Source organism: Bombina bombina, chromosome 8 (genome assembly GCF_027579735.1).
Source record: "Bombina bombina isolate aBomBom1 chromosome 8, aBomBom1.pri, whole genome shotgun sequence".
Lineage (NCBI taxonomy): Eukaryota > Metazoa > Chordata > Amphibia > Anura > Bombinatoridae > Bombina > Bombina bombina.
Genome location: NC_069506.1, coordinates 345,098,780 through 345,118,966, shown reverse-complemented (window position 1 = coordinate 345,118,966; position 20,187 = coordinate 345,098,780). Strand labels below are relative to the sequence as shown.

Below are 20,187 nucleotides of genomic sequence, written 5' to 3'. Positions count from 1 at the left end.
ATGTCCACAATAGATTTACAGGATGCATATCTGCATATTCCGATTCATCCGGATCATTATCGGTTCCTGAGATTCTCTTTTCTGGACAAGCATTACCAGTTTGTGGCTCTGCCGTTTGGCCTTGCTACAGCTCCAAGAATTTTTACAAAGGTTCTCGGTGCCCTTCTGTCTGTAATCAGAGAACAGGGTATTGTGGTATTTCCTTATTTGGACGATATCTTGGTACTTGCTCAGTCTTTACATTTAGCAGAATTTCATACGAATCGACTTGTGTTGTTTCTTCAAGATCATGGTTGGAGGATCAATTTACCAAAAAGTTCATTGATTCCTCAGACAAGGGTAACCTTTCTGGGTTTCCAAATAGATTCAGTGTCCATGACTCTGTCTTTAACAGACAAGAGGCGTCTAAAACTGATGGCAGCTTGTCGAAACCTTCAGTCACAATCATTCCCTTCGGTAGCCTTATGCATGGAAATTCTAGGTCTTATGACTGCTGCATCGGACGCGATCCCCTTTGCTCGTTTTCACATGCGACCTCTTCAGCTTTGTATGCTGAATCAATGGTGCAAGGATTACACAAAGATATCTCAATTAATATCTTTAAAACCGATTGTTCGACACTCTCTAACGTGGTGGACAGATCACCATCGTTTAATTCAGGGGGCTTCTTTTGTGCTTCCGACCTGGACTGTAATTTCTACAGATGCAAGTCTCACAGGTTGGGGAGCTGTGTGGGGATCTCTGACGGCACAAGGAGTTTGGGAATCTCAGGAGGTGAGATTACCGATCAATATTTTGGAACTCCGTGCAATTTTCAGAGCTCTTCAGTTTTGGCCTCTTCTGAAGAGAGAATCGTTCATTTGTTTTCAGACAGACAATGTCACAACTGTGGCATACATCAATCATCAAGGAGGAACTCACAGTCCTCTGGCTATGAAAGAAGTATCTCGAATTTTGGTTTGGGCGGAATCCAGCTCCTGTCTAATCTCTGCGGTTCATATCCCAGGTGTAGACAATTGGGAAGCGGATTATCTCAGTCGCCAAACGTTGCATCCGGGCGAATGGTCTCTTCACCCAGAGGTATTTCTTCAGATCGTTCAAATGTGGGAACTTCCAGAAATAGATTTGATGGCGTCCCATCTAAACACGAAACTTCCCAGGTATCTGTCCAGATCCCGGGATCCTCAGGCGGAGGCAGTGGATGCATTATCACTTCCTTGGAAGTATCATCCTGCCTATATCTTTCCGCCTCTAGTTCTTCTTCCAAGAGTAATCTCCAAGATTCTGAAGGAATGCTCGTTTGTTCTGCTGGTAGCTCCGGCATGGCCTCACAGGTTTTGGTATGCGGATCTTGTCCGGATGGCCTCTTGCCAACCGTGGACTCTTCCGTTAAGACCAGATCTTCTGTCACAAGGTCCTTTTTTCCATCAGGATCTGAAATCCTTAAATTTAAAGAGATTGAACGCTTGATTCTTCGTCAAAGAGGTTTCTCTGACGCTGTGATTAATACTATGTTACAGGCTCGTAAATCTGTATCTAGAGAGATATATTATAGAGTCTGGAAGACTTATATTTCTTGGTGTATTTCTCATCATTTTTCTTGGCATTCTTTTAGAATTCCGAGAATTTTACAGTTTCTTCAGGATGGTTTAGATAAAGGTTTGTCCGCAAGTTCCTTGAAAGGACAAATCTCTGCTCTTTCTGTTCTTTTTCACAGAAAGATTGCTATTCTTCCTGATATTCATTGTTTTGTACAAGCTTTGGTTCGTATAAAACCTGTCATTAAGTCAATTTCTCCTCCTTGGAGTTTGAATTTGGTTCTGGGGGCTCTTCAAGCTCCTCCGTTTGAACCTATGCATTCATTGGACATTAAATTACTTTCTTGGAAAGTGTTATTCCTTTTGGCCATCTCTTCTGCCAGAAGAGTTTCTGAATTATCTGCTCTTTCTTGTGAGTCTCCTTTTCTGATTTTTCATCAGGATAAGGCGGTGTTGCGAACTTCTTTTGAATTTTTACCTAAAGTTGTGAATTCCAACAACATTAGTAGAGAAATTGTGGTTCCTTCATTATGTCCTAATCCTAAGAATTCTAAGGAGAAATAGTTGCATTCTTTGGATGTTGTTAGAGCTTTGAAATATTATGTTGAAGCTACTAAATCTTTCAGAAAGACTTCTAGTCTATTTGTTAACTTTTCCGGTTCTAGAAAAGGCCAGAAAGCTTCTGCCATTTCTTTGGCATCTTGGTTGAAATATTTAATTCATCTTGCCTATGTTGAGTCGGGTAAAACTCCGCCTCAGAGAATTACAGCTCATTCTACTAGGTCAGTTTCTACTTCCTGGGCGTTTAGGAATGAAGCTTCGGTTGATTAGATTTGCAAAGCAGCAACTTGGTCCTCTTTGCATACTTTTACTAAATTCTACCATTTTGATGTATTTTCTTCTTCTGAAGCAGTTTTTGGTAGAAAAGTACTTCAGGCAGCGGTTTCAGTTTGAATCTTCTGCTTATGTTTTTCGTTAAACTTTATTTTGGGTGTGGATTATTTTCAGCAGGAATTGGCTGTCTTTATTTTATCCCTCCCTCTCTAGTGACTCTTGTGTGGAAAGATCCACATCTTGGGTAATCATTATCCCATACGTCACTAGCTCATGGACTCTTGCTAATTACATGAAAGAAAACATAATTTATGTAAGAACTTACCTGATAAATTCATTTCTTTCATATTAGCAAGAGTCCATGAGGCCCGCCCTTTTTTTGGGGTGGTTATGATTTTTTTGTATAAAGCACAATTATTCCAATTCCTTATTTTATATGCTTTCGCACTTTTTTCTTATCACCCCACTTCTTGGCTATTCGTTAAACTGAATTGTGGGTGTGGTGAGGGGTGTATTTATAGGCATTTTGAGGTTTGGGAAACTTTGCCCCTCCTGGTAGGAATGTATATCCCATACGTCACTAGCTCATGGACTCTTGCTAATATGAAAGAATAGAATTTATCAGGTAAGTTCTTACATAAATTATGTTTTTCTGCCTTTACCACTCCTTCCTCAGGTAGTGTCCCGCATCAAGCAGGAGCAGGCGTCAGTAATACCGATTGCTCCCTTGTGGCCACGAAGGACGTGGTTCGCGGACCTAGTGAGGATGTCATCTTCTCCACAGAAATTACCTTGTCGCAGGGATCTGCTGGAACAAGGTCCTTTTGTTCATCAAAATCTAGATTCTCTGAGGCTGACTGCGTGGAGATTGAACACTTAGTTCTAGCCAAAAGAGGTTTTTCTGAGAGAGTTATTGATACTCTCATCCAAGCTCATAAGCCAGTTACTCGTCGCATCTATCATAAGGTGTGGAGAACCTACTTATTCTGGTGTGAAGAGCGTGGTTTTCCTTGGCATAAAGTTAAGGTTGCCAGGATTCTGTTGTTTCTTCAGGATGGTCTGGAGAAGGGTCTTTTGGCCAATTCCCTGAGGGTTCAGATTTTGGCATGTCTGTTTTACTGCACAAGAGGCTCTCTGAGCTTCCAGATGTTCAGTCTTTTGTTAGGGCTCTGATTAGGATCAGACCTGTGTTCAGATCTTCGTCTCCCCCTTGGAGTCTGAATCTGGTTTTTAAAGTTTTGCGACGGACTCTGTTTGAGCCTATGCATGAAATTGATATTAAATTGTTGTCCTGGAAAGTTCTCTTTCTACTGGCTATTGCCTCTGCGTGCAGAGTATCTGAGATTGCAGCCTTGCAATGTGAGCCTCCTTATCTGGTGTTCCATTCGGATAAGGCTGTCCTACGTACTAAGTTAGGGTTTCTCCCTAAAGTTGTGTCAGACCGCAACATCAATCAAGAGATTGTGGTCCCTTCTTTGTGTTCTAATCCTTCTTCGAAGGAACGTTTACTTCATAATTTGGATATGGTTCGTGCTTTGAAGTTTTATCTTCAAGCTACTAAGGATTTTAGACAAACTTCCTCCTTGTTTGTGGCATATTCTGGGAAGAGTAAGGGTCAGAAGGTCTCTTCGACTTCCTTATCTTTTTGGTTGAGGAGTCTTATTCGCTTAGCCTATGAAACAGCGGGACATAGACCTCCTCAGAGAATTACGGGTCATTCTACTAGAGCAGTGGCTTCCCCTTGGGCCTTTAAGAACAAGGCCTCTATGGATCAGATTTGTAAGGAGGCTACCTGGTCCTCCTTACACACGTTTTCTAAATTCTACAAGTTTGATGTTTTTACTTGAGCTGAAGCAGCCTTCAGGAGAAAGTTTTTGCAGGCGGTGGTGTTTTTAAATTAGGGTCCGCCTCTTTTTTTGTCCCTCCCGTTATCATTGAGTGTCCTCTAGAACTTGGGTATAAGTTTCCCAACAGTAAGGAATGAAGCTGTGGACTCTCCTTATATAAAGAATGAAAACATAAATTATGTTTACCGGCTAATTTAATTTCCTTCTGCATAAGGAGAGTCCACAGCTCCCGCCCGTGTTTCTCCAATGGGAGGACCCCTAAATTTTGTGTTTTCTTCTGGCACCTTTTATACCCTGATATTTCTCCTACTGTTCCTTGTTCCCTCAGCAGAATGACTGGGGGATAGGGGAAGTGGGAGAGGTATTTAAGCCTTTGGCTGGGGTGTCTTTTCCGCCTCCTGGTGGCTAGGTTCAGTATTAACCAACAGTAAGGAATTAAGCCGTGGACTCTCCTTATACAGAAGGAAATGAAATTATCTGATAAGCATAATTTATGTTTTTTCATGGGTTTGGGCAGTAATTTAGCTCAGTTATCTGGTTATCAAGAGGAGGTTATTTAAACACCTGTTTAGCAGTCCGTTTTTTCACTTTGGGAACGATTGCTCTTAAAGGTACAGTGTTAAAAAGAAAATGTTTTTTTTTTTGTTTGCTTGTTGATTGTGTTTTGTGTTTTAATTTTTAGTGCAAGATGGACCAAGAGTCTGTGACTTCTGCTAAATGCAAGCTTTGTTTAGATAACCAAGTTGAACCTACTTTGCTATTTTGTTCTGATTGTATTGAGAGTAATTGAGATTAATGTACAAAGATAGACTTTTTGTTGCTGAGCCACCACTCGCTCAGGTTGATGCTGCTCAGGCAATGCCACAGCTTTCTCCTCAAACGTCCCAAGCCTTAGCAGATGCAGTGCCCTGCGGTTCCTCGCAATCTCCTGGATGAGTATATTTGCATGCAGAAATTGCTGCCCACGTATCCTCTGCGGTATCTGAGGCGTTAGCTGCCATTCCCATGCTTCAGAGAAGAAGCAAGAGGAAGATTAGAGAATCGGATAGTAAGTAAGTCCAGGCTAACGAAGTTTCTCTTTCTCATAAGTCTGAAGAGAAGGATACTTTGATAGCCTCGGAGGTTGAAATCGGAGATTCGGATAGTGTAATTTCTTCTTCTGATGCTGAAGTTGTTTCTTTCAGATTTAAGCTTGAATACCTTTGTGTTTTGTTAAAGGAGGTTTTAACTACCTTTGACGACTCCAATACTCCTGTTGTCGTTAATCCTAAGAAATCTAGCAAGTTAAATAGATACTATGATGTACTCTCCTCTTTGGAGTTGTTTCCCGTTCCAGATCTTGCTACGGAGATCATTGCCTGGGAATGGGAGAGACCTGGAATTACTTTTTCCCAGTCTCCGGTTTTTAGAAACATGTTCCTGGTGGCTGACTCCATTACGGAGTTATGGCAGACGGTGCCCAAGGTGGAATAGGCGATCTCTACCCTGGCTAAGAGAACTACTATTCCTATTGAAGATAGCTGCTCTTTCAAGGACCATATGGACAAGAAGCTGGAGGCTTACTTGAAAAAGATGTATATTCATCAGGGTCTCCATATGGCAACCAGCGGTCTGTATTGCTACCGTGACAAGTGTGGCAGTTAATAGTTTGATGCTTTGTCTGAGGCTCTTCAAGCAGAGACTCCTTTGGAGGAGTTACAAGATAGGATTAAGGCCCTAAAGATGGCCAATTCCTTTATTACTGACGCCTCTTTGCAGGTTATCAAGTTGGGAGCCAAAATATCTGGTTTCACGATTTTGGCATGTAGAGCGTTATGGCTGAAATCTTGGTCAGCAGATGTTTCCTCTAAATCTAAGCTTTTGGCGATTCCTTACAAGGGTAAGACCTTGTTTGGGCTGGGTTTGGCAGAAATTATTTCCGATATCACGGGTGGTAAGGGATCTCTTCTGCCACAAGATCAGAAGAATAGGCCGAAAGGACGTCAGAGTAATTTTTGTTCCTTTCGTAACTTCGGAGGTAAGTCTTCCCCCTCCTCTACCAAGCAGGAACAGTCTAAGCCTTCTTAGAAACCCAGTCAGTCTTGGAGCAGGGGGAAGCAATCTAAGAAGCCTGCAGCTGAGTCTAAGTCAACATGAAGAGTTTGTGTCAGGGTTTTTTCCCAGTTGTGTTTGCCATGTGCTGCTGGCAGCCATTTTACTCACCTCTCTTCCTGACTATGGTGCATTGTGGGGGATGCTGCTCTTTTCCTGAACTTCCTTTTATGGCCAGACTGGTGTGCATCATCCATGTGAGACAGGATGCAGTCTCAGAATTGTGATGTCATCACTTATTATTTAAAGGGCCTCTGTTCAGTATGCTTTGCCTTTGCATTGTCTCAGACCTGTTTGTGAGAGTTCCTGTGTATTACCTGGCTGCCTGTCCTCCTTCCTGGTTCCTGATCTTCGCTTTGGCTCCTGACTCGGTTCATCTGACTACCAGCTCTGGTTTTTACTCCTGGCTTGTTATTTGACTTGTGGACTTTTTATTATTTTTTGCTATTAATAAAGGTGTAATTATTTTTGCACTTCTCGTCTCAGTCTGATTCCTGGCACCCTGACATTACGCAAAGGCCAAGAATCCTGATGGTGCTAATAATCCACCATTACCTGCCATCATTTACATGATGGATGAACAGGATCACCGCTTGGATCAATTTGCACTAGCCCTGCAAACCCTGCTGACTCGCACTGCACATTTGGACCAAAGTGTCCCGCAAGCTATGGCTGCTCCTGTTTCCGCTGCTGCACCTATGCCTACTAGGAGCATGTCCGGTTCTGCACCTCTACCTCAGCGATATGGAGGCGATCCTATTCAGTGCAGAGGGTTTTTGAACCATGTTGGCCTTTACTTTGAGATGTTACCTCAAGTGTTTCCTTCTGACAGAGCTAAGGTGGGATTTCTCATCTCGTTACTCTCTGACACAGCTCTTGCCTGGGCTAATCCCTTGTGGGAGACTAATAAACCTGTGATTTCAAATTACCCTGAATTTGTGGCCTCCTTTCAAAGGGTATTTGATGTTCCGGCTCGCTCCTCCTCTGTTGCTAAATGACTCATGTCCATTCAGCAAGGTACAAGATCTGTTGCTCAGTATGCTATTGAGTTCCATACGCTTGCCGCAGAGGTAGGTTGGAACAATAAAGCCCTTGTTGCCGCCTTCTTTCATGGGCTCTCTGATGCGATTAAAGATAAAGTTGCTGCCAGAGATTTGCCAAAGGATCTCGAGGCATTGGTGTCTCTTTTTGATCCTAATTGACGACAGACTCAGAGAGAGGCCCTCTTTCAAGGAGCGCTTGCGGAAGCCTCCTGTTCCGTTGTCTCCTACATGTTCGTTCCCACCCATGCCTCCCTCTCCTCCCATGCCTCCTGGTCCCAAGTCACCAGGTACTGCTGAGCCGATGCAGCTGGGATTCACGCGTCTCTCCGCAGCGGAGAGGGCCTTTAGGAGGAGGGAGGGGCTCTGCCTCTATTGTGGGTTGCATTGCCACCTTTTAAATTCTTGTCCTACATGACCGGGAAACGCTCACACCTAAGCTCCTGTCGGGGGAAAGACCTTGGGTGGTTTATCCTCGTCCCCGGAACCGCTTAAGGAGAAACCTTTGGTCACGGTTCTCCTTTCCTGGGTGGACTCCTCCATAGTCCCTCAGGCTCTTGTTGACTCCGGTGCTGCAGGCTATTTCATTGACAGTGCTTTTGTATCAAAGCACTCCATTCCTGTTTTGCATCGGTCCGTTCCGCTTGCTATTGAGGCCATTGATGGCATGCCCCTCACGAAACTGCTCCGTTGTCCATAGCTGTTGGGGCTCTCCGTTTTGAAACCCTCCAGTTCCAGGTGATAAACTCTCTGCATTTTCCGGTTGTTCTGGGTTATCCCTAGCTCCAAAAGAACAATCCCAGTCTCGACTTGCGCAGGTCCGAAATTTTGTCGTGGTCCCCGCAATGTATTTCCACTTGTCTTCGGAAACCAGTTAAAGTCTTGTGCACTTCTTCGGTAAGAAGAGGAGTACCGAGAGTTCCTAGACGTGTTTGACAAGGTGCGTGCCGGTACGTTGCCTCCTCACCGGTCTTATGATTGTGCCATAGACCTGTAACCCGGAGCCATTCCTCCTCGGGGCCGGGTGTACCCTCTGTCTGTTGCAGAGAATTGTGCTATGGAGGAGTATGTTGCCGATGCTCTGTCGCGGGGGATCATCCGCAAATATTGCTCTCCTGCAGGGGCTGGCTTCTTCTTTGTGAAGAAAAAGGGTGGCGAGTTAAGACCATGTATCCATTATAGGGGTCTTAATTGTCTTACCATTAAGAATGCTTACCCTATTCCGCTTATTACGGAACTCTTTGACGGCCTCAAGGGAGCTACAGTCTTTACTAAACTTGATTTGAGAGGAGCGTACAATCTTGTTAGGATTAAGGAGGGCCACGAATGGAAAACAGCATTTAACACCAGGAGCGGGCATTATGAGTATCTTGTAATACCCTTTGGCCTATGTAATGCTCCTGCTGTTTTTCAGGAATTTATTAATGCTGTCCTTTGAGATATGTTGCAGCATTGTGTTGTGGTGTACTTAGACGACATCCTCATACACTCACCCACACTTGATGTTACACGGGTTCTTCAGAGACTACGTGAGAACGGCCTGTTTTGTAAACTCTAGAAATGTGAGTTCCATCAGACTCAAGTAACCTTCCTAGGTTATGTTATCTCTGTTGCAGGGTCCTCCATAGATCCTGACAAGTTATCTGCAGTTCTGCAGTGGCCTCACCCAGTTGGTCTTCGGTCTATTCAACGTTTTTTGCGGTTCGCCAATTACTATAGAAAGTTTATTAAAAACTTTTCTTCCTTGGTCAAACCTATCACAGACATGACCCGTAAAGAGAGTCATCCACTCCATTGGTCACCTACTGCCATTAAGGCTTTTGATAGTCTTAAGACTGCCTTTGCTGCTGCTCTAGTTCTGGCTCATCCTAACCCTGTCCTGCCTTTCGTTCTTGAGGTCGATGCGTCTGAGACTGGAGTAGGTGCCCTCTTGTCTCAACGTCCTACACCTGACGGTTCCTTGCATCCGTGTGGTTTCTTCTCTATGAAATTGTCTCCAGCGGAGTGCAATTATGAAATTGGCGACAGGGAATTACTGGCCATAGTTTTGGTACTTAAGGAATGGAGGCATCTTCTCGAGGGTACTAGCGTGCCAGTGCTCATTCTTACTGACCACAAGAATTTAACTTATCTATCTGAAGCAAAACGTTTGTAGCCCCGACAAACCTGATGGGCGCTATTTTTGTCTCGGTTTAATTATGTGGTCTCCTACCTGCTTGGTAGTAAGAATGTTAGGGCTGATGCCCTCTCTCGACAATTTTCGCCTCTGTCCAAGGAGGAGTCTGTACCTACTCCTTTTATACCTCCTGACCATATTTTGGCTACCATACGTACTAATTTGACTTCTCCCTTGGGGGAGGAGATCCTGGCTGCACAAACCAATGCACCTCCTAAGAAACCTAGTGGTAAGTGTTTTGTTCCTGAGAATCTTCGAACTAAACTTTTGCACACTTACCACTATCCTAAAGCCACAGGTCACCCAGACAAGAACCAAATGATTTGGTCTGATGGCCAGGTCTTCGTTCTGATGTTGCTGCGTATGTTGCCTCCTGCTCAGTTTGTGCACAGAATAAGACTCCTCGACGTCTTCCTGTGGGTCTTCAACCTATTGCTAATGGTGAGCGTCCTTGGACACATCTTTCCATGGACTTCATTTTTTGTATACTTTTCTCCAACAGCCGTTTTAGCATAGAATGTAGACTAAAGTGACATTTTTAGAATTATTTCTAGAAAAAAATAAAATACTATAAAATGTTATGGTTACCAAGACTTTCACACATTTTTAAAAATAACATTTTAAATGCTACATGTTCTTTGCAAAGTCTCTTAACCCAAAATATTGTTTACTTTTAGTTGTCGCTTATTCTCATTTCAGTGAGAAAAACAAATGTTATAGACTTACAAACAATATAGTAGTGTTCCCCTCCCTATGTTGCTACACTGATTAGTAGCATTACCCTGTAACTACTGTGTATCTGATTTGCAGAAACCTAGTCATTTGTGCTTTGCTCTTCTTGCAGAGATTGGAGGATTATCAGCGCAGGCTGGACCTGTCCTATCTTAAACCTGGGGAGTATCCAATGATCGATGAACTAAGAGTAAGTAACCTGGTAGAACAGGATAATGCAGTAGTAAGGTCATTAGGCAAAATATATTTGTATTCCTTTTCTGAATGGTACAATTTCAAATACATTCAGTCACAAATGCAATTGGATGGAAATATTTTATATGTGTAACAACGTGAAAAAGGGAGTAGAAACCTAAAATACAGGTTACTAAAAGTCTAGGCAAAAAAGAGCACAACTGTATGTATTAAAAGAGGAGACAAAAGGCGAATTCTTGAAATACAAAAGAGTTTAATAAAACTACGCTACATGAATTCATACATCCAAACATACAGGTCACAAACATACAGGGGATATCAGGGTGCATAAAAATGACAGATGGGCCGTGAAGGAGACTGGTGCACCAGTATACAAAAATAGGCAAATGTTCATCACATTAATGCATGTATTGATTGCATATATTTGTAATCCAAAAGTGTATTGCGTGTCCCCAGAGATACACGGACCAGGTGAATACAGTCTATACCCCTTCGTGTCTAAATACAAGTAGTAGCGTGAGGTCGTCAGGAGTCGAGGGGAGCTTAACCTCACCGCGTCTTTTTCACAGGCATATATATAGTGCAGATAAGTAACAGTTCATTTGAATACCTGTCTTTTTCACGCGGTTGCTCTACCCTTAACCGTAGCTCCTGAGACGCTGAATCTTCTGGATTAGACAAGGGGTAGACCACAGTCAGGCAAAAGGTCCTCTGAACGAGTGCTGCAAACCGACGAGTCTTAGAGCCCGTTTCACTCCTTTCAATACAGCAGCATGGAGCTTCTTCCGGGTGCTGACGTCACGTCAGTAGCTGTGCTGATTTATAGGAATTTGGCCGCAAAGGGAATTGTTGCCATTAGCAGAGAGATCTGTCACTCAAGACGGCTTTGATACTTATCGCAACACTTTACTCTCTTGTAGATCAGAACAGCAAGGGGTTATTTACAGGGATACATTTGTGATTAAACACTCATACATTCATACTTCCATTCGATACATTAGAAAGGTTTGTTATTCATCTAATTTATTATTTTACTGATATAGATATGTATGTTTGGGTTGCATGATAGGGATTGTATTTTTTAGTATTACAATTACGTCATTATATTCAATTTTTAATTTTGATACTACCATAGGCCATATAATTACACACAGAGATATGTGCATACATCCGCTGAGGATTAACCTAAAAATGAAGCAAACTCTAGTTTTTCATTGAGGCCATGAGGTGCTAAGGTATTAAGTTTATATATCCATTTTGTTTCTTTGCGTAGTAGGATATTATCAATATCCCCGCCACGCATGCTAAGTTTTACAGATTCAATTCCAATGAAATACAAGTCATCAGTTTTTGATTCATGAAATTGTGCGTAGTGTCTTGCCACAGGGCTGTCAATATTGCAGTCGTTAATATCGTCCCTGTGTTCAGAAATTCGAGAACGAAGTTCTCTAAAAGTTTTACCAACGTAAAAACTTTTACAGGAGCAATAAAGTAAATATATAACTCCTTTTGTGGAGCAATTAATAAAAGAGTTGATTTTATATATATGCCCTGTATTTGTATCAAAAGTTTTACTTCTCTGCATATATTGACAGCAGACACAGTGGCCACATGGGGTGCTGCCTACAATTTTCTGTGCATTTTGTTCCAACCAGTTATAGGTTGGGACTTTGTTAAATTCACTTTTAACCAAAATGTCTTTTTTAATTACTGCATCGCCTTGCAGTCATCTGAGGATAATCTCCTACATATTGGTGAAATGTTGTATCATTAGTTAATAAATGCCAATTTCTATTCAGGGTGTCTTACTTTGCTCCAATGGGCATTTTATTTGGTGATGAACCTGATCTTGTTTTCTTCATTTGTGTCATCCCTGTTCTTACTTTTGTATAACAGGTCTTTTCTTTGGTGTTGGGAGGCTCTATAGAGAGCTCTCTTGACACACCTTTTAGAATAGCCTCTATCATGGAATCGGGTCGCCATCTCTTTTGCTTGTGTTTTAAAGGTTTTGTCATCAGAACATATTCTGCAAAGCCGCAGAAATTGTCCGTAAGGGATGCCTTTTTTCAAATTTGTGGGGTGGTGGCTCGATCCCAGGAGGAGGCTATTTGTTGCCGTCGGTTTCCGAAAGACTTCTGTCTCAATTTTCCCTTCTTTTTTACTAATTTTCAAATCCAAAAAATTAATTGAATTTAAGTCGTGATTACAAGTGAGAAGAATGTTACGGTCATTACAGTTCAAAAGAGAAATGAATTTCATCAATTCATCCTCAGTGCCATCCCATAATAGCAAAATATCATCAACATATCTGATCCAGAGGGCCACATGTGCATCAACTACATCCGAGTGTTCACCAAATACAATTTGGTTCTCCCAGCCACCAAGATGTAAACAGGCGTAAGTTGGTGCACATGTGGCCCCCATGGCAGTACCTTGTCTCTGTTTGTAGCATTTTGCATCAAAGATGAAGATATTATTGTCCAACACAAATTTCAATAGATCAATTACAAATTTGGTATGTTTTTTATAACCTAGACCCCTTGTGTTAAGAAATTCTTCACATGTTTTAAGGCCAACATCATGCGGGATAGAAGAGTAGAGGGATTCAACGTCCAGGGACACTAGAATAGTGTCTTCCTGAACATTGATCCCGTCAAGTTTTTTTATTACGTCTGTTGAGTCTTGTACAAAGGTACGAAGATCATTAACAAAAGGCTGCAAAAATCGATCCACATATTTGCTGATTCCTTCCGTAGGGCCTCCTATCCCTGATATTATGGGACGTCCCGGAGGGTTGGTAAGGGATTTGTGAAGCTTGGGGGTCCAGTAAAATACTGGTATCTTAGGTTTGTGGTTGTATAAAAAAACTAAACTCATGGCTTGTAATTAAATTATTTCTTCGAGCATCATTTAACATGAAAAGTAATTCGTTATGAGATTTATGAAATTCATCAATTGAGGATTTTGAATATTGTTTAGGATCTGATAGCTGTCTGATGGCCTCTTTGATATAGAGGTCCTGATTAAGGATGGCAATATTGCCGCCCTTGTCGGCCGGCTTTATGATTAGTTCAGGATGTCTAGTGAGCTCATTAAGGGCTTTACGTTCAGGTTTAGTAAGATTATCATTAACAATACCTGTAGTTTCGATTTTTATTAGATCGACGGTAACATTTTGTACAAAAACAGAAATATTGGGGATGGAAGAAAAAGAGGGCATGTAGGTGGATTTTTTCTTAAAGTCAGTCTTAGGGTATATATCAATGATTTCATTACTTTGTTCAGAGAACAGAGTTTCTAGATTATGGAGTGCCTCTGTTTCTTGTCTACAAGACAGATCTATCTGAGTCTTAGGTGTCATAATCTTTTTTAATGCAAGCTTCCTTGCAAAAAGATGTAAATCTTTAGTGACCTCGAATAGGTCTAAACTGTTTGTAGGACAGAAACTGAGGCCCTTTTCTAGTACTTTAATGTGTTCAGAGTTCAGCGGGAAGGAGGAAAGATTAACCAAATGTTCATTGGATCTCATTGCACTAATAATAGAAGAAGATGCTAAAAAACTTGAGAAATGTAAGACAGACGTAGATGATATCTATGAATGTCTACATAAATTTGAAAATGATTCATCATTTGATAAATTAAATAAAGAAACACAAAAACTTATTGAGAAACTACAAAGCGAAATAAAATCACGCAAAAGAAGGAAATTAATAAGAGACCAGGAAGACTATAGAAAAAATAAAATTTATATCTACAGAAATCATATTAATTCTCGAAATTACTATGATTCAGGTACTGATAATTCCGATATGGACTCTGATGGGGAAAATAAAAACAGTAATGAGAATACCTCACAGGTGCACCCTTTAGGGGTAGGACCAGACGAGGAAGGAAGAAGAGGCACGGGGAGGCCTCAGGAAAGGAGAGGAATGAGAGGGAGAGAGAACAGACGACATCAAAGTCAATATATGATGACAAGAAACCGTCTGAGGTACAACTAGTAGAAAGTAAATCTCTATTAGGCCCCAATCCTCACCCGCAAAAAATGGGTATAGTCAATCTTTCCTCCTTCCCGCTAAACTCTGAACACATTAAAGTACTAGAAAAGGGCCTCAGTTTCTGTCCTACAAACAGTTTAGACCTATTTGAGGTCACTAAAGATTTACATCTTTTTGCAAGGAAGCTTGCATTAAAAAAGATTATGACACCTAAGACTCAGATAGATCTGTCTTGCAGACAAGAAACAGAGGCACTCCATAATCTAGAAACTCTGTTCTCTGAACAAAGTAATGAAATCATTGATATATACCCTAAGACTGACTTTAAGAAAAAATCCACCTACATGCCCTCTTTTTCTTCCATCCCCAATATTTCCGTTTTTGTACAAAATGTTACCGTCGATCTAATGAAAATCGAAACTACAGGTATTGTTAATGATAATCTTACTAAACCTGAACGTAAAGCCCTTAATGAGCTCACTAGACATCCTGAACTAATCATAAAGCCGGCCGACAAGGGCGGCAATATTGTCATCCTTAATCAGGACCTCTATATCAAAGAGGCCATCAGACAGCTATCAGATCCTAAACAATATTCAAAATCCTCAATTGATGAATTTCATAAATCTCATAACGAATTACTTTTCATGTTAAATGATGCTCGAAGAAATAATTTAATTACAAGCCATGAGTTTAGTTTTTTTATACAACCTAGGTTATAAAAAACATACCAAATTTGTAATTGATCTATTGAAATTTGTGTTGGACAATAATATCTTCATCTTTGATGCAAAATGCTACAAACAGAGACAAGGTACTGCCATGGGGGCCACATGTGCACCAACTTACGCCTGTTTACATCTTGGTGGCTGGGAGAACCAAATTGTATTTGGTGAACACTCGGATGTAGTTGATGCACATGTGGCCCTCTGGATCAGATATGTTGATGATATTTTGCTATTATGGGATGGCACTGAGGATGAATTGATGAAATTCATTTCTCTTTTGAACTGTAATGACCGTAACATTCTTCTCACTTGTAATCACGACTTAAATTCAATTAATTTTTTGGATTTGAAAATTAGTAAAAAAGAAGGGAAAATTGAGACAGAAGTCTTTCGGAAACCGACGGCAACAAATAGCCTCCTCCTGGGATCGAGCCACCACCCCACAAATTTGAAAAAAGGCATCCCTTACGGACAATTTCTGCGGCTTCGCAGAATATGTTCTGATGACAAAACCTTTAAAACACAAGCAAAAGAGATGGCGACCCGATTCCATGATAGAGGCTATTCTAAAAGGTGTGTCAAGAGAGCTCTCTATAGAGCCTCCCAACACCAAAGAAAAGACCTGTTATACAAAAGTAAGAACAGGGATGACACAAATGAAGAAAACAAGATCAGGTTCATCACCAAATAAAATGCCCATTGGAGCAAAGTAAGACACCCTGAATAGAAATTGGCATTTACTAACTAATGATACAACACTTCACCAATATGTAGGAGATTATCCTCAGATGACTGCAAGGCGATGCAGTAATTTAAAAGACATTTTGGTTAAAAGTGAATTTAACAAAGTCCCAACCTATAACTGGTTGGGACAAAATGCACAGAAAATTGTAGGCAGCACCCCATGTGGCCACTGTGTCTGCTGTCAATATATGCAGAGAAGTAAAACTTTTGATACAAATACAGGGCATATATATAAAATTAACTCTTTTATTAATTGCTCCACAAAAGGAGTTATATATTTACTTTATTGCTCCTGTAAAAGTTTTTACGTTGGTAAAACTTTTAGAGAACTTCGTTCTCGAATTTCTGAACACAGGGACGATATTAAAGACTGCAATATTGACAGCCCTGTGGCAAGACACTACGCACAATTTCATGAATCAAAAACTGATGACTTGTATTTCATTGGAATTGAATCTGTAAAACTTAGCATGCGTGGCGGGGATATTGATAATATCCTACTACGCAAAGAAACAAAATGGATATACAAACTCAACACCTTAGCACCTCATGGCCTCAATGAAAAACTAGAGTTTGCTTCATTTTTAGGTTAATCCTCAGCGGATGTATGCACATATCTCTGTGTGTAATTATATGGCCTATGGTAGTATCAAAATTAAAAATTGAATATGACGTAATTGTAATACTAAAAAATACAATCCCTATCATGCAACCCAAACATACATATCTATATCAGTAAAATAATAAATTAGATGAATAACAAACCTTTCTAATGTATCGAATGGAAGTATGAATGTATGAGTGTTTAATCACAAATGTATCCCTGTAAATAACCTCTTGCTGTGACAGATCTCTCTGCTAATGGCAACAATTCCCTTTGCGGCCAAATTCCTATAAATCAGCACAGCTACTGACGTGACGTCAGCACCCGGAAGAAGCTCCATGCTGCTGTATTGAAAGGAGTGAAACGGGCTCTAAGACTCGTCGGTTTGCAGCACTCGTTCAGAGGACCTTTTGCCTGACTGTGGTCTACCCCTTGTCTAATCCAGAAGATTCAGCGTCTCAGGAGCTACGGTTAAGGGTAGAGCAACCGCGTGAAAAAGACAGGTATTCAAATGAACTGTTACTTATCTGCACTATATATATGCCTGTGAAAAAGACGCGGCAAGGTTAAGCTCCCCTCGACTCCTGACGACCTCACGCTATTACTTGCATTTAGACACGAAGGGGTATAGACTGTATTTACCTGGTCCGTGTATCTCTGGGGACACGCAATACACTTTTGGATTACAAATATATGCAATCAATACATGCATTAATGTGATGAACATTTGCCTATTTTTGTATACTGGTGCACCAGTCTCCTTCACGGCCCATCTGTCATTTTTATGCACCCTGATATCCCCTGTATGTTTGTGACCTGTATGTTTGGATGTATGAATTCATGTAGCGTAGTTTTATTAAACTCTTTTGTATTTCAAGAATTCGCCTTTTGTCTCCTCTTTTAATACATACAGTTGTGCTCTTTTTTGCCTAGACTTTTAGTAACCTGTATTTTAGGTATCTACTCCGTTTTTCACGTTGTTACACATTTACCATTCTAGGATGCACCTGTATATCTTGATTGATTAATTAAGAGTGCTACTTACCCTATTTATGTTGTGTTTTGGAAATATTTTATAACTTCTAAATTATATTCGCTGTGAAGTTATCTATTTTGTTAAAATGATGTGTATATATAAATATATAAACAAAAGCTTCATATTGTTAAGCATCTGATTGAAAATGGATATGAGGAAACAGCACACCTCAATTCAGCAGTCCACAAAGAGTGAGCTTAAAATGCCCAAAACATTCAAAAGAAAGGAAAATCATCCAGCTGCTAGTATAATAAAAATGAGTGTTGGCCCGAAATGTCGCTTTTATTTATGAGACCCTGCATTGTGAAATAAAGGTCTTTTCTTTCCTAAGATTCCTGAGTCCACAGCATCATCAATTACTAGTGGGAATATCACTCCTGACCAGCAGTAGGAGGCAAAGAGCATCACAGCAAAGCTGTTAAATATCACTTCTCTTACCCATAACCCCCAGTCATTCTCTTTGCCTTTGGTGCAAGGAGGAGGTGAAGTTTTTGGTGTCTGATACTTCAATCAAGATTTTATTAACAGGCTCTCTTCACAGCCACAGCGATTTCTGCACTCAAATGCTGTATTCCATCGGACACCACAGCGTCTCCTGTACAACTCCTCGTTGGTTAGTGCTTCCGTGTTCCGTCACGTGTGTTAAGCAGGCCAATGAGAGTCCTTTTGAAAGCGGAATAATCCAAATCAGTCGTTTTCCTGGGTATTTCGGCAAAAATTACACTCTGTGCAGAGTAAGCCTATTTTGTGTGTAGTTAGGCTATTTATCACAATTCACCAACACTCATCAACATGTTTCGCCTGACTTGCAGGCGTTTTCAAGGAGACGCGGTGGCGGTCGATGGAATACAGCATTTGAGTGCAGAAATCGCTGTGGCTGTGAAGAGAGCCTGTTAAGGTGAGACTGATCTTCTATTATAGCGGACACTTGTCATTTAATACACTGCCCTCCACCTGCTAGAAGTAGGAGTTCGGGTATACTAAATTATACAGCGTCCCGGAACTGTAGTGGAGGAAAGAGTTAAGGTGTCTTGTAAGGTGGAATAAACGTTTAAACAGCATTTCCCTCAAAAAGGACTTTTGTACACAGAGACATACCATATACCATACCTAAGCATTGGAGAATAAGGTGCAAACTCTGAAAAAAGCAGCTTTTTAAACATATGTTTATGAGTGTTATTTTTATAGTTTATAATATATATGTTTTATAATTGTGTAAGTGACCGGTCACCATATATTATCTGCAAGAGCTAGATATAATCTGCTATATTATTCTTGAACGTTTTAAATAAATTATTATTTTATTATTACAAAATATACTACTGTTTTTAGTTGCTTGATTCCTCTTGCTATCATAAGCGCCGATCCTATCACTCCATATGTAAATAGTTTTTTCTGTATACAACCTTTAGGGAGAGTTGTATTTTAGGAACAGCTTGAGGTCTCTGCAGGGTAGCGCTGTTTAAATACACATTTTTCTGCATGCCTAGCCGTACTCCATGTTAGTCTCTTCAGTAGGACAGTGGTGGCTTTTAAGCAGTTAGGAACGTGTGAGGTGGGCCTCCAAAGCGTTTTTTCTAACATGATTGCTGCCCTGTGTAAAAAAGCCCGAGTAAGTTTACTCTCTTTTGTCTCTCCACAGGCCTCTGTGAGGAGTGGCTTCCTTTCATGCTGAAGTGAGCTGTCCACCTGCCGGAGGTGCAGGTAAGTGCCATTTTTTGTCTTATAACTAAGAGACTGAATGGGCACTGGAGAATTTATTCTGCATTTTTATTGGGACTTTATCCTGAACTTTAGTCAGGATTCATTTTGGCAGTGAGCATGCACTATGATTGTGGCTAAGAATTGGTGGCTCAGTGTTTTAAACAGTGTGTTTAACGCTGTGTGTGACATTTTTTATTTTCTTTCGGTTTTACTGTCAAGCAGTCTTATGTTTAATTTTATTGGCTGTTGGGTCAGCCCATGTCAGTTTTTCTGTGGGCGGATTTTTTTCTGAGGCGGCAATTGCGGCTTGAACCGTGCGCCTTTTCCTGTTGAACAGCGTAGAGCCGGTCATGTGACTTCCTCTGATCGGAAGATCATACAGAATCTGAGCTAATTCGTGCAGCTCTTCTTTTTTCTTTTGTGTGAAGCAAATGTTTTTACTATTATGACAATGAAGAGTGCACATGGCTTATTTTAGACCTGGGTATATTGAAACCCACATGGCTAGGTTTTAGACCGCTTTGTAGCGTTTTTTTTTTTGAAAGGCTGTGAGACATCGATGTAGATGGGCGGGGCCTATTTTCGCGCCTCAGTTGCGCAGTTGAATTCCCCATACAAGCAGCAAGCTCCAGCTCCAGTGGGCCTCAAAGGAAGTATTGGGCCTAATCGATGTGTTAAACTGGTTTTACAGACCCCTGAGGGCAGGTAGGCGCACAGCAGACCTGTGGCGAGGTGCAGGGTTTTTTTTTGGTTAATCATAACGTTTTTTTGCATAACGTTTTTGTCATTAAGGGTTAAGTATTCCTTTCCTTGTGGTGCAATCTTAGCTGGCAAGATAAGACACATATAAACTAAAATTGGGATAATTTTATCATTTTAAAGCAGTTTTGGAAAATTTGTACGCTTTTTTTTTCTCTTAA

At 40.9% G+C, this 20,187-nt stretch overlaps 1 protein-coding gene across 3 annotated transcripts in view; it reads left to right on the top strand.

The window, feature by feature from the left end:
- ARHGEF12 (Rho guanine nucleotide exchange factor 12) overlaps positions 1-20,187 on the top strand; it is a 1,204,049-nt gene that overhangs the window by 1,016,043 nt on the left and 167,819 nt on the right. For all 3 annotated transcript variants that reach the window (XM_053691590.1, XM_053691589.1, XM_053691591.1), the window contains one exon: positions 10,371-10,448. In XM_053691590.1, the coding sequence (XP_053547565.1) occupies positions 10,371-10,448 (78 nt within the window). The remainder of the gene's footprint in view (positions 1-10,370; positions 10,449-20,187) is intronic.